Source organism: Mesoplodon densirostris, chromosome 4, assembly GCF_025265405.1.
Source record: "Mesoplodon densirostris isolate mMesDen1 chromosome 4, mMesDen1 primary haplotype, whole genome shotgun sequence".
NCBI classification, from domain to species: domain Eukaryota; kingdom Metazoa; phylum Chordata; class Mammalia; order Artiodactyla; family Ziphiidae; genus Mesoplodon; species Mesoplodon densirostris.
The window spans coordinates 44,436,017-44,463,316 of record NC_082664.1 but is presented as its reverse complement, the minus strand read 5'-3'; the positions used below and the strand labels follow the sequence as shown (position 1 = coordinate 44,463,316).

General features: G+C 37.7%; 1 protein-coding gene across 5 annotated transcripts in view; it reads left to right on the top strand.

Annotated features, from left to right (window-relative positions):
• The window catches only part of ARID4A (AT-rich interaction domain 4A), a 57,696-nt gene extending 39,943 nt beyond the window's left edge, over positions 1-17,753 (top strand). For 4 of the 5 annotated variants that reach the window (XM_060096146.1, XM_060096149.1, XM_060096147.1 and 1 more), the window contains exons 18-24: positions 1,770-1,854; positions 2,680-2,881; positions 6,177-7,313; positions 7,568-7,672; positions 11,836-12,042; positions 12,673-12,819; positions 16,868-17,753. In XM_060096146.1, the coding sequence (XP_059952129.1) occupies positions 1,770-1,854; positions 2,680-2,881; positions 6,177-7,313; positions 7,568-7,672; positions 11,836-12,042; positions 12,673-12,819; positions 16,868-16,971 (1,987 nt within the window). In that variant the 3' untranslated portion in view covers positions 16,972-17,753. The remainder of the gene's footprint in view (positions 1-1,769; positions 1,855-2,679; positions 2,882-6,176; positions 7,314-7,567; positions 7,673-11,835; positions 12,043-12,672; positions 12,820-16,867) is intronic. The other variant, XM_060096150.1, reaches the window with a different exon arrangement.
• Positions 17,754-27,300: the final 9,547 nt, after the last annotated feature.

Genomic DNA, 27,300 nt, shown 5'->3' with positions numbered 1-27,300 from the left:
GAGTATGGTTTTAATGAATAGCGTATAAAACTTTAAAATTTCTTTTCTCTTTTCTCAAACCAGCCCCTGTGCCCTTCACATTTCTGCCAACACTAAAAACAAACTTTTTCGTCCATCTCCCCGTTGTTTTGTACGTATGTACTGAATTTGGGAAGAAAGACTGCACTTACCAACCTGGAGTCCCTGCTTTGCAGTTGCAGCCCATTGTAGCCTTCTCTTTTCCTCAGATTCTATTTAGTTCACATCCATCTACTTTTATTTACCATCAGTGTGTCTGTTCTGCTTTCCAGAATTTCCCCCTTCTATCATCCTTCTGTCTCATTTTTTTAATGTTTTAACTGTATGACTCTTCATACAGTCATTTTATTACATGCTCATGTTCTTAATAACTGGTTAGCTAACTGGAATTCACATGGTTAATGGGTTTTCATTGACCTTCCATACTGCTAGATATTGGGTTAATGCAGGAGAAGATCATTTTAAACCATAGTATAGGTAGTCATGGTACTGTGTCAGCTGAACTTGCGCATATTGGAACAGTTTCCTTGTTTTGCGTGACTTCACGGTAATTTGGTAACAAAGTGAGGGTATGGTTCCCATCATCATGGTGCAGTTCAAAGCAAGGACTGCCTGTAGTTTTTTGCTTAAATGTTCAGATTTTAGATTTTGGTTGAGCTCTATAAATAACCTATATATTCATATAATATAAAAGCAATATAAATATAAAGTATAAAATAGGAAAAGAGTGGCAGTTACTCGTCTAGCTGGTTGGTTCTATACATTCTTTGCAAGAATTAACTTTAGTATAAATGGTTTTGTTAGCTAGATCTCCTCGGGAACCACTACTGTTATTTCTTCATAATGGTCTGGCCAGAGGTGACCCAGGAATAATATGAACAGGACATGTGAATTTCAGTAAACTACAAGTTCGTGTCCCGGTCCGGGAAGATCCCACATGCCGCGGAGCGGCTGGGCCCGTGAGCCATGGCCGCTGAGCCTGCGCGTCCGGAGCCTGTGCTCCGCAACGGGAGAGGCCACAACAGTGAGAGGCCCGCGTACCAAAAAAAAAAAAAAGCTGTTATTCAGTTCTAGGAAGTTTAATTCCTTATTTGCCCCTGAGTAGTAACTTGGACTGACTATGTTAAAATCTAGAAGTGATGTCAATATTTTGGGAAAGGGGAAAATGAGGAGTTCTCAACTTGAGCTAAACAGAATAAACATAGGTAAAGGAAATGTCTATAAAAAAATTCAGTCTTAGAGGTGCTACAGTTCAGAATAAAATTTTACTAGAAATACTGGAGGCTAGAGAGAGTTCTGAGAGGAAAAGAGTTGAAAAGGACTTTATAAAATAATCTGAAACTGAGCATATTACAAACTTGAATTTACCTGACTTGTTTTTCATTATTCGGTCAATAGAATGAATTCCAGTGCATAATCAACTTATTTCATTAAGCTCAGATGTGTGGGAGTTGTGGAAAAGAAGGCAGTTCAAACAGTCTTGAATCTGTTTAGCGTTTGCCTACCCTCATGTCCCTGTAAGCCTGTTTTCCCTGAGAAATTCTCTTGCCTTGCCCTGTTGGTGGCAGGTACATAAAACACCTAGTAGAGTACTTGGCACACATGTTACCAGCAAACTAGCATCTGTGCCCTTCACATTTCTGCCAACACTAGAACCAAATTCTTTAGCCTATCTCACTGTTGTTTTTATTTGGTGAGTACATTTCAAATAAGGTATTCTTGTGAATTTTTAATATATTCTTTATTTTAAGGTATGATGAATGGGTGAAGGCTGACAGGATAATCTGGCCGTTGGACAAAGGTGGACCAAAGAAAAAACAGAAGAAAAAAGCTAAAGTATGTACATAGGTAACATATCCTTTATGATAGGTACAGGAATTACTCATATTGTATTTTCTATAAACGTTGTTTTCTCATTGTATAATCATCTTGAGTCTTTCAAAATAATTGTGATTTTCTCTTCTACAACCCAGAAGCTTAAAAAGTAAAAAATGTAAACACATTACCACGCTGTTTCAGGAAAGGTGAAAAACGGCGACCCCTAGGGCACAGACTTCAAACACAAAGGCCTATGAGGTTCTCTAGAAAAGGGGTAAAGTAGGACTGAGAGTGACAAAGAAGAGGTCAAGTTCCTCATCTAGAGAGAATGGAACTAACTACTCTGCTGTGGGATGCAGACCCAGGGTTGCCAGATTTTAGGACTTTTCAAGACAACTGTATTTTTTAAAATGCGAAATCTGATTTTTAAATGCTGGAAGCTAATACTAAATTTTAAGACATACATTGGCCCTCATGCACACCCACAATTTTCAGCCTTTGCTGTAGAGATGATGACGTATCTTTCTTTTCCTCAAGGAATAGTAAGAAACAAGGGGGAGAGCTGAGTAGTGTATAGTGTATAGCTACAGTAGTGTATAGCTCTCTAATGTACTGACTCTGACCTTCACAATATAATTGCAGTGTTAGAAGCTGAAGTTGTAGAACATCATATTCATATAAGTACAAAAATATTTTAGAAAACGATTTAATTTTAATTTTTCCATAACTACAGATTAGGAGTTGACATAACAAACCTTTCTGAGTTATAGTTTTCCTTGGAGAAGTAGACTGTTCATTTTTCATAAGCTGGTGCTTCTCATACATTTTGTTGTTGTTACCCAGAACAAAGAAGACAGTGAAAAGGATGAAAAGAGGGATGAGGAGAGGCAGAAGTCAAAACGGGGACGACCTCCTTTAAAATCTACTCTTTCATCAAACATGCCATATGGTTTGTCTAAGACTCCAAACAGCGACGGAAAATCAGGTACCAGAAGTGCTCACATCAATATGCCAGACAGCTCACCTCTGTCAAATGGAATGGAAGGTGCTCAATTCTGAGAATCACTGGTTTTTTAAAAATCAATAATAAAAATAATAAAACTTCAGTTATGTGAGAGATTCATAGAAAGTCATCTAGGGTTTTTTTTTTTAAGGAATCAATTTTATTTATTTTTGGTTGCGTTGAATCTTTGTTGCTGTGCACGGGCTTTCTCTAGTTGCGGCAAGCTGGGGCTACTCTTCGTTGTGCGCGGGCTTCTCATTGCAGTGGCTTCTCTTGTTGCGGAGCACGGGCTCTAGGCATGTGGGCTTCAGTAGTTGTGGCGAATGGGCTCTAGAGCTCAGGCTCAGTAGTTGTGGCTCGCGGGCTCTAGAGCACAGGCTCAATAGTTGTGGCGCACGGGCTTAGTTGCTCCACGGCATGTGGGATCTTCCCGGACCAGGGATCAAACCTGTGTCCCCTGCCTCGGCAGGCGGATTCTTAACCACTGCGCCACCAGGGAAGTCCCTAGGCTTTTACTATATGATTTAAACTACAAAATTTGATTTGAAGAAAATGTTTATTTTGCTGTATCATGTTTATTTAAAATTTAGTGATGTTTTGGGCTTCCCTGGTGGGGCAGTGATTGAGAGTCCGCTTGCCGATGCAGGGGACACGGGTTCGTGCCCCGGTCCGGGAAGATCCCACATGCCGCGGAGCGGCTGGGCCCGTGAGCCATGGCCGCTGAGCCTGCGCGTCTGGAGCCTGTGCTCCGCAACAGGAGAGGCCCGCGTACCGCAAAAAAAAAAAAAAAAAAAAATGTAGTGATGTTTTACTTAATTAGGAATAACTTTTCTTGTTAATACCGTAGGAATATTCTTTTAAATTATTTATTTATTTTTGGCTGCGTTGGGACTTCGTTGCTGTGCGCAGGCTTTCTCTAGTTGTGGCGAGTGGGCTCTACTCTTTGTTGCCGTCTACTCTTCGTTACAGTGCGTGGGCTTCTCATTGCGGTGGCTTCTCTTGTTGCAGAGCATGGGCTCTAGGTGCGCGGGCTTCAATAGTTGTGGCACGTGGGCTTAGTTGCTCCGTGGCATGTGGGATCTTCCTGGACCAGGGCTTGAACCCATGTCCCCTGTGTTGGCAGGCAGATTCTTAACCACTGCACCACCAGGGAGTCCCCCATAGGAATATTCTATTTTAACAGAGGGTGCATTGACAAGCCATGCATCCTCCTGTGTGCTGCACTGTCCTACAAAGCATGTGCCAGTGTCTTCTGTAATCTATTGCTGTTCACCTAGGATCTTTCAATAAAGTTGTGACTGTGTTGTTCAAAGACAGGACAAACTAATGTGATAGAGGCATGTTTTGTGATGAATATAGGTGAATATATTTTATTCTGATTTTACCGTTTTTCCCACTTTTCTACCTTTGTATATTTTTCCATGTAATTTAAGAAATGTTAAATTTAGAAAAACATTCGTATAAAAATTTCCCTCCTTTGAAGAAAAAAGCTTTTCTGAACCACAGGATTGCCGTGAGTCCATCATGTGGAGAAAACGGCATCTTTCCTCCTCTTTACTGCCATCTGCTGGAAGGTTGTCATAATACACAAGTGCAAGATGTCCACAAAGTGGAAGATGCCCTCTTAGATGCATGCCCATGTGCAGTGTACAGTCTACAGAACTATACATGGTCTTGCTAAACTACTTCATAAAAGTAAAAAACTACATTTAAAAAATTATTTATTTTGGGGCCTCCCTGGTGGCGCAGTGGTTGAGAGTCCGCCTGCCGATGCAGGGGATAACGGGTTCGTGCCCCGGTCTGGGAGGATCCCATATGCCGCGGAGCGGCTGGGCCCGTGAGCCATGGCCGCTGGGCCTGCGCATCCGGAGCCTGTGCTCCGCAACGGGAGAGGCCACAACAGTGAGAGGCCCGCATACCGCAAAAAGAAAAAAAAAAATTATTTATTTTGTTTATATTTATTTTTGGCTGCGTTGGGTCTTTGTTGCTGCGTGCAGGCTTTCTCTAGTTGTGGCGAGCGGGGGCTACTCTTCGTTGCGGTGCTTGGGCTTCTCATTGCGGTGGCTTCTCTTGTTGTGGAGCACCGGCTCTAGCTGCGTGGGCTTCAGTAGTTGCGGCACGTGGGGTCAGTAGTTGTGGCGCACGGGCTTAGTAGCTCCGGGGCATGTGGGATCTCCCCGGACCAGGGCTCGAACCCATGACCCTTGTATTGGCAGGCGGATTCTTAACCACTGCGCCACCAGGGAAGTCCCTACTTTTTTTAACATGAGAAAAAATTCTAAATTCTGTATATGATAAAACCACAAAATAAAACTAGACACCTTTTTACTTAAAAAGTACATTTAAGCTTGCTTTTTTGCACTTCTTTAGAATATGAGCACCATGTGGGTAGAATTTTTGTATTTTACAACTTCTATACTGTCTTAGAACCCTAGTTATTATTTTAAAATTTTTCTGAGTTAAAGAGAATGATTTAAGGTAGCTGGCCTATACTTTCCTGTCTCTTAATCAGAGGAATATTTAAAGTTTTGAGAATTCAAGCTTCTCATTCTGTACATCTTTTCAGAATTAAGTAGAATATCATATTCCTTTCTAAGGACACAAAATGGGCATCTCATTTATTAATCAGTACCTTCTAGATCTCAGATCAAACCACTTAACATATTAACTTCATATCTCGGTACTAGTCCTTTGCTTTTTCTAGGGGTTACTGTAGCCTAAATACGATACTAGTAAAAATTGCAAAATAGCTCTTTTATAGGGTGAGACAGTAATATTTTCTATGCAGTATATTTTCACATGGAATTTGAGGTCTGCCCTCCCCCATTTTGGCACAAATGTATGATTTTTTTTTAAATTTATTTATTTATCTTTGGCTGCATTGGGTCTTCGTTGCTGCGCGTGGGCTGTCTCTAGTTGTGGTAAGCAGGGGCTACCCTTCATTTTGCTGCGTGGGCTTCTCATTGCGGTGGCTTCTCTTGTTGCAGAGCACAGGCTCTAGGTACACGGGCTTCAGTAGTTGCGGTGTGCGGGCTCAGTAGTTGTGGCACGTGGGCTCTAGAGCACAGGTTCAGTAGTTGTGGTGCACAGGCTTAGTTGCTCTGCGGCATGTGGGATCTTCCCGGACCAGGGCTTGAACCCGTGTCCTCTGCATTGGCAGGCGGATTCTTAACCATTGTGTCACCAGGGAAGTCCTGATTTATTTTACATAAGAAATTTCTACAAGGAGGTATTCAGAGGTACTTGATAAGAGTTTTGTCTTTGGCAGAATTTTTATTATAAAATTGCATTGGTAATTAAGCTAGAAACCTTTGTAATACAGTATTTCCTCTTGCAGACTCCTGTTCATCTGATAGTGAAACAGAAGACCTTTTAGAAAAGAATTTGATGAATGAAGAACTTTCTCCTGATATTAAAGAAGAATTAGAAAAAAATGAAAGTTTAAGTGATGATAAACTAGATGAAGAAAATCCAAAGATTGCTGCACACATATTAAAAGAAAATGATAGGACTCAAATGCAGCCTTTAGAAACCTTGAAATTAGAAGTTGGAGAGAATGAACAAATAGTACAGATTTTTGGAAATAAAGTGGAACAAGTAGAAGAAGTTAAGAAAGAGGCAGAAAAATCTCCTAAAGGAAAGGGAAGACGAAGCAAGACAAAAGATCTTTCTTTAGAAATTATAAAGATTTCATCATTTAGCCAGGATGAAGCAGGAACTGAACCTCATATAGAAGCTCAGAGTATAGAATTTTCTTCATTAGACAGTAAAAACTTTTCTTCTGCTACAGAAGATGAAATTGACCAATGTACAAAAGAAAAAAAGTTGAAACGGAAAATACTGGGACAGTTATCACCAGAGAAAAAAGTAAGAATTGAGAATGGAATGGAAATGACAAATAGTATTTCTCAAGAAAGGACCAGTGATTGTGTTGCATCTGACGGAATGAAAAGCTTAAATTTTGAACAACACTTTGAAATAGAAAATGAAGGAATGCCATCATTAATAGCAGAGCCAAACCAATGCATTCAAGAGTTGACTAAAGAAAAATTTGGTAATCCAGCTGAAGAAACTGTAAATACTCCGCTAAAAGAAGAAGAGGATGCAATGCCTCTGATTGGGCCGGAAACCTTGGTTTGCCATGAAGTAGATTTGGATGATTTGGATGAAAAGGATAAGACCAGTACTGAGGATGTAGTAGTTGAAAGCTCTGAAACTAACTCTCTTGTTTCTATTCCACCTGCCCTACCTCCTGCAGTACAGCATAACTTTTCAGTAGCTTCACCACTTACTCTCAGCCAAGATGAGTCTCGAAGTATAAAAAGTGAGAGTGACATAACCATTGAGGTCGATAGTATTGCTGAAGAATCTCAAGAAGGTCTCTGTGAGAGGGAATCAGCAAATGGATTTGAAGCCAGCGTTGCCTCTGGTACCTGTAGTATAATTGTTCAAGAAAGAGAGAGCAGAGAGAAGGGTAAGGACTTCCTAGGGAGAAAATCAACCGTTGTATTAAAACCAAAAACTAGTAAGCCAAGAGTTTTATCTGTTAAGTACCCTCCCTCCCTCCTTCCCTCCTTCCTCCCTTCCTTCCGTCATTCCTCTCTCCCTCCCTCCCCTCCTTTTTTTTCTTTTTAACATACACGTGGAAATTCATGTAGAGTAGATAGGTGAATGAATGTTCTTGCTTTTGACTTTTTTTTTCTAATTCTCTCTTTTCACTTATTTCAGGTCAGAAAAGGCCAAGTGATGGAACTAGCGGATTATTGGCCAAAAAGCAGAAGCGAACCCCAAAGCGAACAAGTGCTGTAGCCAAAAATGAAAAGAATGGAGCAGGTTGGTACTTTTCAATGCTGGCTTTAGTATGGTGTTAGTGCTTTCAGCAGTTTGTTGGCTTGATCATTTGTGTTAGTCTAAAACTCAATTTGGTTTATTATGTTCTGAAAAGTAGCAATTTTTCCATTAGTTTTTCATCTGAAGGTGCTTGTCATTTTCTTTCTTTTCTTTTTTTTTTTTTTTTGTGGTACGCGGGCCTCTCACTGTTGTGGCCTCTCCCGTTGTGGAGCACAGGCTCTGGACGCGCAGGCTCAGCGCCCATGGCTCACGGGCCCAGCCACTCCACGGCATGTGGGATCTTCCCAGACCAGGGCACAAACCCGTGTCCCCTGCATCGGCAGGCAGACTCTCAACCACTGTGCCACCAGGGAAGCCCAGCTTGTCAATTTTATTTAGAGCTGGGATAGCTGTGGTTATTTTTTATGCTTATTTCATTTGTATTTCTTACGTAAAGCAGTTTAATATTAGAGGAATACATTTGGGAATCTTGAACAAAAGAAAAATAACATTTGCTCTGGTAATAAAAGCAGATTAAGTTTACATTTCTGAATGGAATGTTTTCCTTTAATCTAGAAAAACTGACTTTTAAATAGTAACGCAGTAAGTTTGAAATATGGGGAAATAAAATTCTTACTGAAACAAACAGGAAAATTAGTAAACCAGTAAGAATAGATAACATGAAAAACAGATTTCTGTACAATAAGGAGTAAAATTAAGTTGTAGAATATAGTAAATAGAAATAAACATGGTTGATTTTGACAAATTAAAATTTTACCTCCAAAGCATGCCTTCATTCAAGTCTGAAAGGGAAATTCTAGATTACAGTAGATACATATTTCAAGGAAGGGGCATATAATTTATTTAAGATAAAAGGCATTTCAAAGAAAAACCTTTGAGCCATATTTCAAGTCCTCAATAACCAGATATGGCCAGTGGCTGGACAAGACAGGTCTAGAGTACAGAGAAAGAGTGATGGGAGATGAGACTAGAAAGACAGCAGGAATTACAAAGGGAAAATGAGTAACTTTACAGTGGATGAGCTGGGTAGACATCACCTTAGTCAAATGAAGTGAACACCACCAGTAATGGGACAAAGTGAAATGTACCACCTGACAGGATGCAATAAGAAGAACATAGCTGCACATCTGTAATATTCCTGTCAAAGATGTATAACCTGACTGTAATCATGAGGACCCATCAACAAATTCAAACTGAAGGATGTTCTGTAAAATAACTGGCCTATGATTTTAAAAATTGTCAAGGTCATGAAAGTCAAAGAAAGAGGAACTGTTCCAGATTAAAGGAGATTTATGAGGTGTGATAACTAAATACAGTGTATAATTCTCACCTGGATCCTATTGCTGTAAAGAACATTATCGGGTCAAGTAGACATACTTGGGCTTCCCTGGTGGCTTAGTGGTTGAGAGTCCGCCTGCCGATGCAGGGGACACGGGTTCATGCCCCGGTCCGGGAGGATCCCACATGCCGCGGAGCAGCTGGGCCCGTGAGCCATGGCCACTGAGCCTGCGCATCTGGAGCCTGTGCTCCGCAACGGGAGAGGCCACAACAGCGAGAGGCCCGCGTACCGCAAAAAAAAAAAAGTAGAGATACTTGTGTGGGATCTGAGGATTAGATGATAGTAATATATCTGTGTTAATTTCCTGATTTTGATGGTTGTATTATGGTTCTTTAGGAGTGTGGTGCTTTTTAAAACATATCCACAAATGTGTTGATGTGTTTCCCTTCAAGAGGCAAAGCCTAATCCCTTCCTCTTGAGTACGGGCTGAATTTAGTGACTCACTTCTAACTAATAAAGTGGACGTGATGGAGTATGTCTTCAGAGAATAGGTCATAAAAGGCACTGCAAATTCCTTCCTGCTCTCCCTTGGATCACTTGCTCTGGGGGAAGTAAGCTGCCATGGTGTGAGGTCACTCAAGCAGTGTATGGAGAGGCCCACGTGGTGAGGAACTGGGCATATCCAGCCAACAGCCAGCAAGGAGCTGAGGCCTCCCAACACTCACTCACAGCCATGTGAGTGAGCCATCTGGGAGCATATCCTCCAGCTCCAGTCAAGTCTTCAGAGACCAGAATCTTGGCTAAAAGCTTGACTGCAACCTCACAAGATTCCCTGAGCTGGACCACACAGCCAAGCTGTTCCCAGATTCCAGCCCTCTGAAACCTTGTGAGATACTAAACATTTGTAGTTTTAAACTGCTAAGTTTTGGGCTAATTTGTAGATAACTAATACAGGGAGAATGTTCTTATTTGTAAGAAGAGAACACTAAAGTATTCAAATATGGCAGGGCAACTTATCCTCAAATGGCAGAAAAACATTCTTTGGTAATTGTTTTCTTTTTTGTAAGTTTGAAGATTGTCTCAAAATAAAAAGTTAAAAAGATTAAAAAGGGGGCCTCCCTGGTGGCGCAGTGGTTAAGAGTCCGCCTGCCGATGCAGGGGATACGGGTTCGTGCCCCGGTCTGGGAGGATCCCGTATGCCGCGGAGCGGCTGGGCCCGTGAGCCATGGCCGCTGGGCCTGCGCATCCGGAGCCTGTGCTCCGCAACGGGAGAGGCCACAACAGTGAGAGGCCCGCATAGCACAAAAAAAAAAAAAAAAAAAAAAAAAAAAAGATTAAAAAGGAAAAAAAAAAGGAGATGATCAGGTTTTCTTTTTGGAAAGAATCTTTGGCTTAACTAAGGCAGTGAAAGAATGAATTAAGAGAATTGGGACATAAAATCACTAGTACTCAATTATTATTAGATATGAGGAACTGGTTAACTGACATATAGCATATAGGAGTAGCAGCAGGCTGTTGGAAGAGTAATTTAGGGAATGTTGCTTTTAGAGGTACCACATATTAGGAAAATAAGGCTCTGGAACTTCGAAGAAAGTCTGTTTTTAGAAGATAGTTGTTGAAGGATTACAAGATGATAAAGCTGCTATGGGAGAGTTGTAAAATGAGAAGAAAAAGGACCAGAAGTGGAATTATATGGCATATCCCTTTAAATGGGCCAGGAAGAGTAGAGTAGAAGCAGATTAGAGATAAGTGAAAATCAGTAAACACTAGTTGGTTTGAATAAGAAAGACGTTTCAAATGCAATAGAATATTCAAGTAGGATTAAAATATATTCATTCAATTTGGTGAATAGTAAGTGTTTGGGGCCCTAACAAGAGCATGGGAAGGAGACATGATTAGAAAGTATGGAAATAAGAATAACAAAGAATTTCTCTTTCATGAAATTTGACCCTAAAGAGAAGGAAAGAGGTGCCAGCTAAAGGGGGAGGCTTTCCTCTCCTTCCCTCCCTCTCTCTCTAAAGGTAGGAAAGCTTTAAGCATGTTCATAGACTCTGGAAAAAGAAGAAAGATAAAATGACATTGGGATATTTCAGAGGAGCTGGGAATAAATGGTTTCAAGAGTATAGCTGAAGAGATTAGTTTGCCCAGAATTAACAGCCTCCTCTTTTTGAGACCCAAAAAGGGAGATAAGGACAGATACAGTAGGGGAGGGGCTGGGAAAGTGAGTGTGTAACCCTCAACTTTGCCTTTTCAGTAGAAGGGAAGGTTCACTGTTGAGAGTGAATAGGATGGAAGTAGGGTGTAGACTTTGAAAAAAAGCAGAAAAAGTTGAGAGAAAATTCTAATTTGTTATTAAGTGAAAACCAAAAGCATCTTTAAGTACACATTTGGTGAGGAGGGATGTAGACTTGCAAACAAATATATGACACATTTTATATGTTATACATATGTTAAAAGTTGGATGTGTATTTTATGCTTGTTCATGTATATAGTTTGGGTTGGTCCCCTTTTGGGTTGTTTTTATGTTTTGTTTTAAACATAAATGGGGCAATACTGTGCTTACTGTTTTTTAACTTTATCATTTCACAATGTATTTTGGATATTTTGCCATTTTTGTTCTTAGGAACTCTAGCTCATTCTTTTTAACAACTTTAGCACAGTATTCAATAATACTGATATATAATTCTTAGCCATTTCTCTTTTGGTGGGTATTTAGGTTATTTCCATCTTTTTATTGTTATAAAAGTTAGCACATTTGTGCATTTATTTCTTCAGGATACTGAAAAGTGTAATTACTGGGTCCGTTGCATCTTAATATTTGAGATTTTTATCATTTATAACCTGAGTCAACTTTTTCTTATTATAGGACAAAGCAGTGATAGTGAAGATCTTCCTGTCCTAGACAATTCAAGTAAATGTACCCCAGTAAAGCATCTTAGTGTATCTAAGCCACAGAAGCTTGCACGATCTCCTGCAAGAATATCCCCTCACGTCAAAGATGGAGAAAAAGATAAACAGAAAGAAAAACATCCGAATTCATCTCCTCGGACATATAAGTGGAGTTTTCAACTCAGTAAGAAACTTATAGAAAACTTGAATGTATATTACAAAGTGGTATATATTTTGAAATGTCAAAATAAGGAATAATGATTAGCAAATTCATTTATTTACGTATCCTAAATGTTGTCTTAATAATAATCACTACTTATTATCTTAAATACAAATCTGTGTCTTTTCATAATACTAACTTGATAAATATTGATTGGAGAAAGCTCTCCAGTTATGGAATGCGACATGTATGATTTATATAAATTGATGAAACTTAAAACACCCTTTCTTGTACTGACAATTGGAAATAACTAATAAATGAGGAAGACATCAATACAAAGACAGTATTTGGATAAATGACTACAATTGTAGATCAGGGTTGCTGTATGTTGATGTTTCCTTGTGCTTTTCTGATTATCTCAGTAATACCTCATTAAGTAATACATGTTTAGTGGAATATTTGGGATATATATAGAAATCTTATTTGTGAATTTAATTAAGGTCTTCCATTTTTATAGAGCCCTATTTAGTGTACTGTTAGGTTTTAATAAACTAAAGCTTTTGTTGATTTATGAGTTGGACTTTTGATAGAACTGCCATCTTTTTTTCTCACAGAATTATTTTTAAATCCAAATTAACTTTTTTCCTCTTTTAGATGAATTAGATAACATGAACAGTACGGAGAGAATCTCTTTTCTCCAAGAAAAACTACAGGAAATCAGAAAGTATTACATGTCTTTGAAGTCTGAAGTTGCAACCATAGATAGAAGGAGAAAAAGATTAAAAAAGAAAGACAGAGAAGGTAATTTGATTATAATTTTTCTTTCCTCTATTTTTCAAATATATAATCATTTTAGAAGATTTAGGTTTGCCACTTTTTAATATGGTATATATTTATTAATTGTTATCTTTAGATTCCTAGTGTTTTCTTCTTTGTTGCTATTGAAGTGAGTCAACAACTGAATCAGAATGAGACTCTTGAAAGAGACTATGAACTGTTTTACAAAATGTGTGATTTTACTAAATGTGGTGGGTTCTTAAGAAGAGCTTACTCCCTCTGAATTTCTCTCACTGCTCAACAAACATTTATTGTCTGCCTATTAACAGTCACTATATTTGTCATTATGGGGTTCATCAAAATGAAGAGGGATATGGCTTATCCTCTAGGAGGTTATCTTGTTGGGATCATAAGTCATTTCCTAAGCAACTACTATATAAGATAGTTCAGCTTTACAACATTAATGCACACATACCATATGCCAGGCCCTCTTTCAGGTGGTGGAAGTACAGAGATGAATGAGATACAGACCTCGATCTCAAAGTCTTTTTTTTTTTTTTTTTTTTTGCGGTATGCGGGCCTCTCACTGTTGTGGCCTCCCCCGTTGCGGAGCACAGGCTCCGGACGCGCAGGCTCCGGACGCGCAGGCTCAGCGGCCATGGCTCACGGGCCCAGCCGCTCCGCGGCATATGGGATCCTCTCAGACCGGGGCACGAACCCGTATCCCCTGCATCGGCAGGCGGACTCTCAACCACTTGCGCCACCAGGGAGGCCCGATCTCAAAGTCTTAACGTCTAGTGGAACTGTATGTTGAGGGCCCTGAGAGTGATATTAACAAGAACAGGAGTTGGTGGAAGGAGAGATGACTTCGGAATAATCATGAGGAGAGAATAGCATCTGAACTAAACCTTAAAAATGTATAGCATTGACTTCTAGTTAAACATTGACATCTCATATATACCTCAAGCCCAGGCCTCACTAAAATAATTATAAAGAAAATTAAAAGCCCTATACACACAAGGACGAGAGAATGGGACAGCAGACTGACTACAGTAGACAAGAAACGTCAACAGCATATCTTTTGGAAGCTGAGAAGCAGATGGACTGTAACTGTCCTAGCAGATGACAGAATGCTAAACACCTAAGCTTGTTTATCCTTCTAGTGGGACAAAACAATGAGAAGCAAGCCAATTCATACTACATCACCCCAGAAAAGCTCTGAGGACAGTGTGAGGTGTGAGGATGAAAATTGGAGATGGTTTGAAAAAGGAAGGAGAATTTGGATCCTTTCGTCCCAGCCTCTGAAGCAAACTACCTTTTCCCCTAACTCCAGCAGAAAATAGGAGATTAAGTTATTGGAGGCTGAGAGGGATCAACAGGCTTATAGAAAGACTCAGGGATACCAGCCATAGCTGAAGGTGAGGGTTAAGTGCTAAACCAAAAATAATGAGCTTGAGTGAAAGTTTCCAGTACTAAATGATGAGACTTCTGTCCCTTTTCCAACCAACGATCTCATCTTCTTATCTCTCTGAAAGCTGGTAACCAAGCTTATGCTCATTCCTGGAAGGAGATTGAAAGATTCCTCTGGAGAAACTGGTCAGCCCAAGGGAAGTGATCTAACACAGATACCAGCATTTGGAGGTTCCTGAACCAAAAAGCAAAATCCTTACAAATCACTATGTGTGCACTGCCCAACGTTTAAAAGCCCGGTGGCCTCATGTATAGCCTCCAGTTAGCTTTTTAATGCTCCCCCTTAAATATGGAAGCCACAAGACCAGATGTTTGAGGAAAGCCTTTACATAAAGACAGAAACCAAAATATTCAATAGAAAAAAGGAACTTGGACAATGTGCCATATAAAAACAACAAACTATAATTAATATCCAGAGTTACGGGAAAGATATTGCAGTCTTGAAACAAGAATATGATACTATCAATGAATTCATCTCTTAAAAATTAAAAATATGATATTTGGAATAAAAAATAAATAAATAGAAGGGTAAGATAGCAAGGCTAAAGAAATCCCAGTAAAATATCAAACAGATAATAGGAGAGAATAACTAAGAGAAGTATAGAATCTGGCTGGGAGGTCCAACTTCTGAATCATAGGATTTCTAGAAAGAGAACACTGAATAAACATAGGAGGAAGTTGTGATCAAAGAAATAAGAAAAACTTCCAGAACTGAAGGAGATGGGTTAGACAATTGAAAGGACTCCCTGCAACCTCTATAAAAAATGGAGGAAAAAAATCACACCAAAGCACATTATGAAATTTCAGAACCCTGTGGATAGAGGTAAGGTTCCAAAAGCTTACCATATAAAGGTATATACAAAAAACTGGGTCTCAGAACAGCATCAGATTTCTCACGTCAGATTTCTCAATGGTGACACTAAAAACTAGAAGCCAAGCTATTAACATAACATGACATCCAGCAAACAAGGAATCCCACATAGGAAAACAGTAAGGAAAATCTCAAGGTGATGGCACATGGAAGCCCTAGAATGATCACTGCATAACAGGCCTACAAAGCAACTATTTCAGGAATAGGATGGAACAGGAGGGGAGGGCTCTAGGAGGGATGTCCCTTTAAGAAAAAACCAGTAAATTATCTGATAGGCTTGCCTATCTTGAGAGAAGTTTTCTATCTATGGCATAGAGTTAGGGGATGAATTACTAATAAAATGGCCTGTGTCATATGTGGTCTCGAATCATTCTACTCCAAGTCCAGCAATTTTCAATTCCTGGAAATATGATGGAGCAAAAGGAAAGAGATCGACCTTCCATGTTTGTCCTTTTCTTTAAAAACTGTAAATAGCAAGAAGTCTTTACAGCATTTTTAAATACAGAAAGAAGAACAAATTAACAAATTGAGCTTTTCTTCAGAGAACCTCCAACGGCTTTGAGTTTCCTAAAGGTCATATAAGTTCAGACAACTAAAAAGATGATTTTCTTACAGTCTTCTTCCCTTTTTTGTTTTCTTAATTTTGTGTGTGTGAAGTGAGTTATTAAAGTGAAACATTGAGTGACTTCTAGCGCACATATTAGAATTTGTAGTAATGAGTTACATGTCATTTTGGCAGTACACACATTGAGGAATGTATACTTAAACAAAAATTAAGACTTTAAGTAAAATAGGAATAATTGGGCAAAGATTAGCAGGAGATAGGAGGGCCCTGCAAAGAAAAAAGTAAAAACTAAAAAATGACAGAGCACCTGATGCATAGAGTAATGATGTTTAATCCATGCTCCATGCTCCTGGAGAGTTTTGTTCAATTCATTTGAAGACTTTTTCTAATCACTCACCCACATTTCCATCCTGATCCCATGATTCTGATACCTGACTTAGATTACTGCTTCTTGCTTATGAGAGTTTTGTGTCCATCGGGTATATTGGAACATGATAAAGTTAGGAAGCCAGCCAATGGTTAGCTGGTTAAAAGAAATTCTCTAGGATAAGTGAATTCTTTTATGGTCCTATAGCCCAGAGATAAAGCAGGAATTTGCTATAGTGAAAATTTATCTCAGGTTGATCTCATTTCTGATTTGGGACAAGGTGAGTTTCTTTCAGGGATCTTTCAAGTAGGGATTTAAGATTTTTTTTTTTTTTTTTTTTTTTTGCGGTATGCGGCCTCTCACTGTTGTGGCCTCTCCCATTGCGGAGCACAGGCTCTGGACGCGCAGGCTCAGTGGCCATGGCTCACGGGCCCAGCCGCTCCGCGGCATGTGGGATCTTCCCGGACCAGGGCACGCACCCGCGTCCCCTGCATCGGCAGGCGGACTCTCAACCACTGCGCCACCAGGGAAGCCCAGGATTTAAGATTTTATATCTCTTTAGTCTTTACATTTTCTGGTGCCTTTTTTGAACTGAGTTACTTAAGTGATGAGAGACTGATTCCATTCAATTGAACCAAACAAAATTTTTGCTGACAAAATGCTGTTATTCCTTCATGCACCATTTAAGAGGACTATAATTGAAGTGAATAATGTTAAGAAATTTATTTCTGATTCGCCAGTGGCTGGGTATCTTTGTGTGATACTTTTCGGGTCTAATGTAGCTTTTTTGATTCTACAGTGTCTCATGCAGGAGCCTCCATGTCATCTGCTTCATCAGACACTGGAATGAGTCCCTCCTCATCATCTCCCCCACAGAACGTACTTGCTGTAGAATGCAGGTGATAAATGTTTTCTCTGCCTTCCCAGCAGTTTGCTGCCAAGGACATAAATCCCAAATCCCTGAAATACAACCACAGAAAGCACTCAACTGGTTTGACATTGCTAAGTATATCCTGTACACTTTTCCAGGCTGGATTGTATCTATTCCCTTCTCTTTTCTTTTTTTTTCTGTTGCAAAAGAAATAAGCTGATAAATAACTGAAGTTTAGGCAGCCTGCCATATTTGTCATAAGTTTTCCTTTTTAATTTTTTTTTTTCGTTTTTTTGTGAAGATAGAAAAAGGGCACTTAGCAAATTTGAATTTGTATAATAAAGCTTTCAGGTGTTATAGAAATCATAGACAAGCAAGTGCACATGATAAACATCAAAATATCCAGCTAAATAGTTACTGCTGCACTTTCACTGAGATGTATTTGAACACTTGGTGAGTAGGGGGTTTATGTTGTGTTTTTTTATTGTTGTTGTTGGTTTTCTTTTTCTTTTTTTTTTTTGTGGAAGCACTTGCTATTTAGAACTGCCAAAGTATATGTTCAGCAGTGTGCCCAGGTTTAAGGTGTAAATGGGACAAAATAAATTGTGAAAGGAAGTGTAGTTGACTGAAAACTACAGTTGTAATAAGTCTTCCACTTTTTATAGGATTTTTGAGCACACTTATGCAAATATTTTAATGTTTATTAATGTTTACAGTGGAATTGTGAATAAGTTTTCAGTGGACTATCTTATCCCTTGACAAAAATATTTTGTCTTTTTTCTATGTAATTTCAGAGTTTTTATTTTGTTACAAAAAGACAAAAATGAAATATATAACAACAATGAAGTTATTTAACAAGATTTCTAAAGCTGAAAATTTTGTGTAAAATAAGGTATTATCTTGCAACTTGTTAAATATATTTATTCAGACATTGGATGTTGTATTTTTATGTATTTTTTAAAATATTAATAAAATTGAAAAAAAGAAAATTCTAGGTTAATTCACTCTTCGAATGACAATAGCTCTCAGCTGTCCCTTTTACAGCAGGTTGCATCCAGCGGCTTTGCCTGTACTGAAGGGAGTCTGTCTCAGTCCTTCAAACAGTGTAGAACTATAAATGGGCATCTGGATCATTAAAGTATGTCCTTGTTTAGAAACTTTGGCAGTCCTAGTATTTAAACTGTTTTGAGGATCAAATTTTTGGTTGCCCTTAAGATATTTTGTCAGTTTTTATGTTTGCTATACTGCCGAATAAATTTATATCTCCCAAAGTTGAGATGCAACAACTTAAGTAAAGCAATTATGTATGCTTTGTTTGTGAATTGTTTCACAGACTGATACATTTTGTAAATAATTCTTCCAAAACCATGTATTTAAAGCAGTTTTGCCATATACATTATGTAAAAAGGTGATTTTTTAAAATCAGTTTTTAAATTCATGTTTGTACATTGAAAGGGGTTTTTTTTAAACCTTCTTTCCTGTGTTTAATATGCGTAGAGTAATAACCTAGATGCTCTAGACTGTATATCAGGATCTGATTTACAAGAACATAGTCAGAGCCAAACACTAGTGATGGCATAGCATTACTGAAATCATTGTTTCTTAATTTCATTTTACCACATTGTGAACTTGTGATTCAGATTCCTTCCATTTTCGCAGAGAATTAAAAACAAAAAAAGTACTCTTGTAAAATGCACTTTTCTGTCTTTTCTTTGCAAAGCAGAAGTATTTCAATGTAAAATAAAAATGGAGCTCAGTGGGCAGTATTAATAAACGCCATGTTTTAAACATAGGCTTTATATTTTTAGTTTTCATTTAAGTGATTGTTTTTTTCCCCTAAGTGCCAATAACTCACAGTTGGAAAACCAGACTTCATAAAACAAAGCATATTCAATATATTCTTCAGTCTCTTAAATAGAAAATTAAATATTTCTAGTACTTAATTATAAAAATTTTAAAAGTGGGTCATTGAAATACAGTTGGAACTAGGAGGCGACTTTAGATTCATACCTTAGATATTTTAATGATTTATCAGCTTGAATATTGTCCTTTCTAATCAATATAAATTTGGTAATGATGTACTGGGATCTTGCTACAGAGAGTAAAATTATAAATTCATTGAATGGGTATATGGACCCTTAAAATCCTTGTATTTTGGGGGGCTGGAAAGGATTATGAAAGTTATTGAATTTTGTAAGAATATTGACTAGGTATTAAATTCAAATATTGACCATATTTTGAGATTAGCTAAATTTTGAGTAGATCGCTCTTGCATATGACTAAAAAAATAAAAATATACTCTTTAATATCTAAAATGGAAGGTGCTATCTATAAAATCAAGTTATTTGAAGATTATGGAGATTTCTGTTTTAATATTCCATGTGTGCTTTTATTATTGTTTATGTTAAATTTCTAGTTTTCCTGCCCTTCACTAAGAAAGATGTTTGTATTTAGCACATATATGTTATGTCTTCTACGAAATTGCTTTTAATTGGAAATCTTTATGCATCATGCTATTAATTTGCTTATATACCTTTCTTATACGCCCTGTAGTACAACATAGCTATTAACATTGTGAAAGCATTTGAAGCTATATTCAACCACACATTTTAGAATTCAGTCATCAAAAATTTATGAATTTTTGAACATAAAAAATTTATTGGGTATCGTTGATGTGCCAGGCATTGTGCTAAGGCTCAGGAGACCTAACAGTGAACATGACAGAAAAAAAGTCCCTGTATTTGTGGACTGCATAATCTAAAGAGTTATATGTTAAACAATTACCCCACGTAATTCTTTAATTAATTAATTAATTAATTAACTTTTGGCTGCATTGGGTCTTCATTGCTGCATGCAGGCTTTCTCTATTTGCGGTAAGCAGGGGCTACTCTTTGTTGCCGTGCATAGGCTTCTTGTGGTGGCTTCTCTTGTTGCAAAGCATGGGCTCTAGGCGCACGGGCTTCAGTAGTTGTGGCACGCAGGCTCAGTAGTTGTGGCTCACGGGCTCTAGAGCGCAGGCTAAGTAGTTGTGGCACACGGGCTTAGTTGCTCCACGGCACATGGGATCTTCCTGGACCAGGGCTCGAACCCGTGTCCCCTGCATTGGCAGGCGGTTTCTTAACCACTGCACCACCAGGGAAGCCCCCATGTAATTCTAAACTGCAGGTGTGATAAGCAGATGAAGTTATGGTGTGCCACAAGAAAACGATACAGAGCCCAACTAGTTTGAAGGCAAAGATGGTCTGCGAAGACTTTGCAGAGAAAGCAACAGTAAAACTGGGCCCCAGTGGGGATTATAAATTGGTTAGACAAATGGGAGGAGAGATATGGTGAGTAAAATGCTCAGGCATATTGAGGAGGAGAAATTGGTGGTAAGAGAACAGACCTGAGGCAGGAGAAGCAGGAGCCAGGTAAAGCAGAGTTATTTAGTCATTGCCTAAATCTTACACCTGCCCACCTTGGCCTCTGGCTCCTTCTGTCCCCCCACCCCATCTCATCCCTACTTATCCAGAGCCATTTCAAGAGCCACTTTTCCAGGAAGCTTTTGCTGACTTCTTACCACCCCCCAGAATATCACACTCTTTTATGCTCTGATAGCATTTTCAATCTGTATTATTTTACTTGACAACTCACCTTGTATTGAATATATTGCATTTACTTATGCCTGTGTCTTTCTACCCTACTAGATGTTTAGTTCCCTAAGTACTCCTCAGTCACAGGGGTATTCCACAAAGTGCCTGGTCCGGCATCTAACGTATAGTAAGATGGTCAAAAGCTATGTTTACTTAAATTGAGAAAAATTACTTTTGCATTGCCATTGTATGTTTACCAGTGATCTTTATGCACAAAGTCCGACATTTAAAAGTTGTCTTTGGTGTTCTTTTCATAAAGTGATTTAAAAGTATCATTTGAAAAATGTAAAACTTGTTTAACAGTCTAATCCCCAACTTAAACTATTCTTAAGCTGATGAGTTCTTTTTCCTCCTCTCCTTGTTTCTTCTTCCCTTCCCTCTTCCATTACTGTCATGCAGTTACAGACAGACTTTTGTTCCATTACAGGAAGACTACAGTATGTGATAGCATTCATCGTTAGTGAAGGTTGAATGACTCTTAAAATGGAGTTTGCACTAATAGGGAATTTCTAACAAATACATACTTGGTGTTTTCAGCATATAAATATTTTTTTAGTCCTTCACATTTATTAACAAAATCAAATGATGTTTTCCATGTTGAGAAGGACAACAAAACCTTTTTTATTCATAGAGACCCATTATATCTTTTTAAACAGAATAAGAAGGGCAGTGTTTATAATTTTGGAATTTGTAGTTAGCATAATTATGAAGCCATCTTCATTTTGTAAGCTATACCATGCAAAATCAAAGTTCTACTTTTGAAAAACTTAAGGAACTTCCATGTAAATATAAGAAATGATTACTCTGCACAGGTAATTGGATTTCTTCTCAAGGCTAAGTTACATTAAACAAGACAATCTGATTCAAGAGTCTCACCAGTTTAGGGTTGCCAGATTTAGCAAATAAAAATACAGGATACCCAGTTAAATTTGAATTTTAGTCAAACAACAAATAATATTTTAGTATAAGTATGTCTCATGTAAAAATTGTTATTTATCTGAAATTCAAATTTAACTGGGCATCCTATATTTTATCTGCAAATCCCACAACTAGTTCCTTTACTGTTATATTCCAGTACATGTTATCCTCTAGAGAACCTTGGTCTCTGATGGAGGATAATAAACTGCTGAAGTTTCCCTTGGTTTCCAATGATGAATGGTCCTGGGAAGTCCATAAGTGATTCCTAGAATTAACCATTTCTGTGATGCAGTCATTATCTCCACAATTGGCCCTATAATAGCTAAGCTTTAACAAGATAGTTGTGAACACAGATTTTACTGGTAGTGTTCCTTTGATGGGGCACCTTTCCCACCAGTTGCTAACTGCTCTCAGAAATTCTCTTTGATCCTTATCCAAACCTACTCTTAAATAAAAACCTAAACTAAATCTGACTGCATTAAAATTAAAAACTTCTCTATGACAAGACATTTAATAATTATGAATAGAACCACTGTAAATATTCATTTCTTGGGTAAACACTTAGGAGTAACTTTTGTATGACCGTACCATTTTGCCTCCCCACCAGCAACACACAAGAGTTCCAGCTGCACTACGTCCTTGTCAGCACTGGATATTGTCAGACATTTTTGTTTTTTAGCAGTTCTAATAGTTGTGATATTTAGAAGGGTCAAGTGATTTGCCCATGTTCAAACAGTTAGCTAAGTTATAAATGACTGCTTATAAATCCTACTGAGCAGAATCTCAGACCCTGTAAGTTCTCCTTAACCATACCAAGTGTTGGGGAGGATGCAGAAGAACAAGAAATCTCTTACCCAGCTGGTGAGAATACAAAATGGTACAAATACTTTGGAAAAATTTGGCAGTTTGTTAAAAATTTAATCATATGACCTAGCCATTCCACTCCTAGATATTTAGCCAAGAGAAATGAAAGCATGTCCACATATAGCAACTTTATTCATAAGAAATACTTAAAACAACCCAAATGCCCATCCACTGGTGAATGGATTAATAAGTTATTGCATATCCATACAGTGGAATACAACCCAGCAGTAAAAAGGAACAGATGATACAGGCAACAAATTTGATGAATCTCAAAATAATTATGCTAAGTGAAAGAAGCCAGTCAAAAAAGAGTACACACTTTGGCTGCATTTATATAAAATTATAGAAAATACACATTAGAGCAACAGAAAGCAAGTCATTGGGTTCTTGGAAAGTTGGTGGGGGTCGTGGTGTGGGTGGCCTGGGAGGGAGAGATTACACAGGGGCCAAGGAAACATCTGGGGGTGACGGTTGTGTTCATTATTTTGGTTGTTGTGATGATGGTTTCATGGGTGTACACATATATGAAAATTAATGAAAGGTGTACTTTAAATGTGTGCAGATTGAATGTAAAGGAAAACAATCTTCTAAAACAAAAAAGCATAGGGAACATGCAAACCCAAAGTCACTGTGGTTGGCTAGTACAAAACTCAAGTTTAATCAAGTCAGTGATTTTTTTTTAGCCTGGGGAAAGCGAGAGATTTGTGCTTTTTCCCCACCTACATATGTTATGACCCTTTTGAAGTTCCTTCATCTGACCAGAAATCTTAAGATCTTCCTGCTAACATAGATAAAATAGACCCAGTATATTATTTTTCAGTGTTGAGTATAAATAGAAATCCTATTTTTTATAATTTACTGAAGCTAATTTATGTAACCTTTTCCTCTAATTTCTGAACATTGCTCAAATATCTTTTTGAAACACTGATGCTATTAAATTGAATATTTTACTGTAATGACTTTGAGTAGTCACTCACTCTTGAATTAGATTTTATGACCTTCATTTCTTGTTACTAGAGTTTATACTGTTTCATCCTGTTTAAATTGCTAGTTTAATATCCCAAGATTCCTGCCTTATAGTTTTATTATACTTTCTCTGATTCACTGTGTCTTCAGCCTCCATCTGTTTTCTTCATTGTTTCAAGGTTCCTTCTCTCCTCAGTGCCAGTCACCTGCCTCACCTCCCTTTAGTCTTCTCTTGGAGCACATCCTCAAGCATTTAACCTGGCCTCTGGCAATTTTGCTGATTTATATCTTACTAGTCCTAAATAATTGCCATAAGAGATAAGGAAATGGTTAATGTCTAAAAGAGAGTAATAATATTAAAAGGACTTTACATGCAGAAATCAGTGGGTTTTTTTTTTTTTTCATTCATTGGATCAGTAGAGTGCTTTCATACCATGTACTGCTCTGGTAGAGCAGGATTTTAGCACAATGGACTCAATTTGCCAATAATAGACTTCAAAAATAAAGAACTATCTTCAAGATTGATAAGCCTCTAGCCAGGCTGATTAGGAAAGGAAATAGAGAAGACACAAATTACCAATGTCAGGAATGAGAAAGGTGGCATCACTGCAGATTGTATCTATAGCTATTATAGGGATAATAAAGGAATACTATGAACATCTCTATGCTAATAAATTCAACAACTCAGATGAAATAGAAAATCTCATTGAAAGACACAAATTTCCTAAATGTACTCAAGAATAAATATATAACCTGATTAACCCTATATCTGTTATCAAATGGAATTAATGTTAAAAAACCTTCCCACAAAGTAAACTCAAGGTCCAGCTTCACCATTAATTCTACCAAACATTTAAGGAATACATAATACTAATACTAATTTAAGGAAGACATAATACTAATTCATCAAACTCTTCCAAAAAATTGAAGGTGAAGGAATGCTGCCAATTCACTCTATGAGGCCAGCTTTACTCTGACACCAAAACCAGACATTTCAAGGAAAGAAAACTAAAGACCAATATCCTTAATGAATATGTATGCAAAAATTCTAAACAAAATTTTAGCATATAAAATCCAACAACATATTAAGCAGTTAATACAACATGGGCCAAGTAGGGTTTATCTCAGGAATGTAGGGTTGGTTTGATATTCAAAAATCAATATAATTCAGCTTATTAACAAATTAAAAAAGAAAAACCATCAGAGGCAGAAAAGGCATTTGAAAAAACCCAACATCAGTTCCTGAAAAAAAAAAGCTCAACAAACTGGGAAGAGAAGGCAACTTCCTAAACCCGATAAAGGACATCTATGAAAAATCTATAGTTAACATCATACTTGATGAAAAACTGAATTATTTTCCCCAAGATTAGGAGTAAGACAGGGAAAGCCACTCTCACTACTTCTATTTAACAGTGTATTGGAGGTTCTAAAGCATTCAAGAAAAAAGAAATCAGAGGCGTTGAAACTCGTGAGTTTAGCAAGAATGTAGGATGCAAGATTATAAAAATCAATTGTATTTCTATGTATTAGCAATAAATAATCAGAAATTGACATTTTAAAAATATCATGTACAATAGCATAAAAACATGTTACAATGAATCTGACAAAGGATGGAAAGACCTAAACTGAAAACTACAAAGAATTGCTGAGATAAAATAGAGACAATCTATGAGGACATGTACCTTGTTCATGGGTCATAAAACCTAATATTGTTAGGAATTTTTTTGCTTCTCAAATTTAATGTAATCCCAATCAAAACACCAGGAGGCTTTTTTGTAGAAATTGATAAAGCTAATTACTAAATTTATGTGGAAATGCAAAAGACCTAGAATAGCCAAATCATCTCGAATAAGAACTAAGCTGGAGGCCTAATGCTACCTGATTTCAATAATTATTATAAAGCTGTAGTAATCAGAATGTTTTGGAACAAAACAGGGAGTCCAGACCCATAGAACAGAATAGAGAGTCTGGACTCATGGAACAGAAAAGAGAGTCCAGAAATAAGCCTCCCATGTATGGACAATTGATTTTTCATAAAGGTGCAAAGACAATATAATGAAGAAAGGACGGTCTTCTTAAAGAAATGGTGCTGGAACAATTGGACATCCATATGCAGAAAAAATGAACTTGGAGCCATACCTCACACCATATACAAAAACTCAGAATGGATTACAAAACCTAAAACCATAACACTTTAAAAAAGAAATCAGGAGAAAATCTTTGCGACCTTGTGCGTAACTGGGTTAGGTAAAGACTTCTCAGATACAACACCAAAAGCACAATCCATAAAGGAATAATTTGATAAATTTGACTTCATTAAATTTTAAAACTTTGGCTCTTGAAAAGACATTGTTAAAAGAATAAAAAGACAAGAAACAAGCTGGGAGAAAATGTTTGCAAAGCATTTATCAGATAAGGGACTTGTATCCAGACTATGTAAAGAACTCTAAAAACTCAACAGTAAAGAGCAAACAATGCAATTAAAAAAAAAAAGACTAAATATTTGAACACACACTTCTCCAAAGAAGATACATGAATGTCAAAGAAGTACATACAAATGGTGTTCATCAAGAGAATGAGAAGGCAAGCTATAGACTGGAGAAAATATTTGCAAAAGACATACTTGATAAAGGACTATGTCTTAGTCTGTTTGGACTGCTATAACAAAAATATCATAAACTGGGTGGCTTATAAACAAATAAATTATTTCCTATAGTTCCAGAGCCTAGGGATTCTAAGATCAAGGTGCCAGCATGGTCCAGTGAGGGCCTTCTGGAGTAGAAAGGGATGGGTTGTTCTGTGGGGCCTCTTTTATAAGGGCACTAATCCCAATCTTGAGAGCTCCATCCTCATGACCTAATCACCTCCCAAAAGTCCCACCTCCTAATACCATCATTAGGGATTAGGATTTTAACATAAGAATTTTGGGTGGACACAAACATTCAAGTCATAGCAGACTTATCCAAAATAAACAAAGAATTCTTAAAACTGAACAATAAGAAAACAAACAACAGATTTGAAAATGTGCCGAGGTCCTTAACAGACACAATCATTGAAGAAAATAAACAGATGGCAAATAAGCACATGAAAAGATGCTCCACATTATGTCATCATGGAAATGCAAATTAAAATAATGAGATATATCACTACACATCTAATTAGAATGCAAAAATTCAAAACGCTGACAATACCAAGTGTTGACAAGAATGTGGAACAAGAGGAACCCTCATTCATTGCTGGTGGGAATGCAAAATGGTACAGCCTCTTTGGAAGACAGTTTGGCAGTTTCTTACAAAGCTAAACATGCTCCTACACATGATCCAGCAATCCTGCTCCTTAGTATATACTGAAATGGGTTGAAAACATGTCCACACAAAAACCTGCCCAGATGTTAATAGCAGCTTTATTCATAATTGCAAAACTTGGAGGCTTCCAAGTCCTTTAGTAGGTGAATGAATGAACTGTGGTACATCCAGACAATGGAGTATCATTCAGCACTAACAGAAATGAGCTATCAAGCCATGAAAAGACATGGAAAAGGCTAAGTACTATACGGTTCTAAGTATATGACATTCTGTAAAAGGCAAAACTATGGAGACAGTTAAAAAAAATGCTTGCCAGGGGTTGGGGAGAGAGAGGGATGAACAGGTGGAGTGAAGAGAATTTTAGGGCAGTGAAACTATTCTGCATGATACTATAAGGATGGATACATGTTATTATACCTTTGTCAAATCATTATACATTTGTACAACACCAAGGGTGAACCGTAATGTAAACTATAGACTTTGGGTGATAATGATGTGCATGTAGTTTCATTGATTATAACTAATGTGCCACTCTAATGTGGGAGGGAGCAGTTTGTGCTTGTGTGGGTTCAGGGGGTATATGGGAATCCTCTGTACTTTTCAATCAATTTTCCTGTGAATCTAAAACTTCTCTAAATAAAGTCTATTTTTAAAAAGTGTTCAATATCATTAGGCA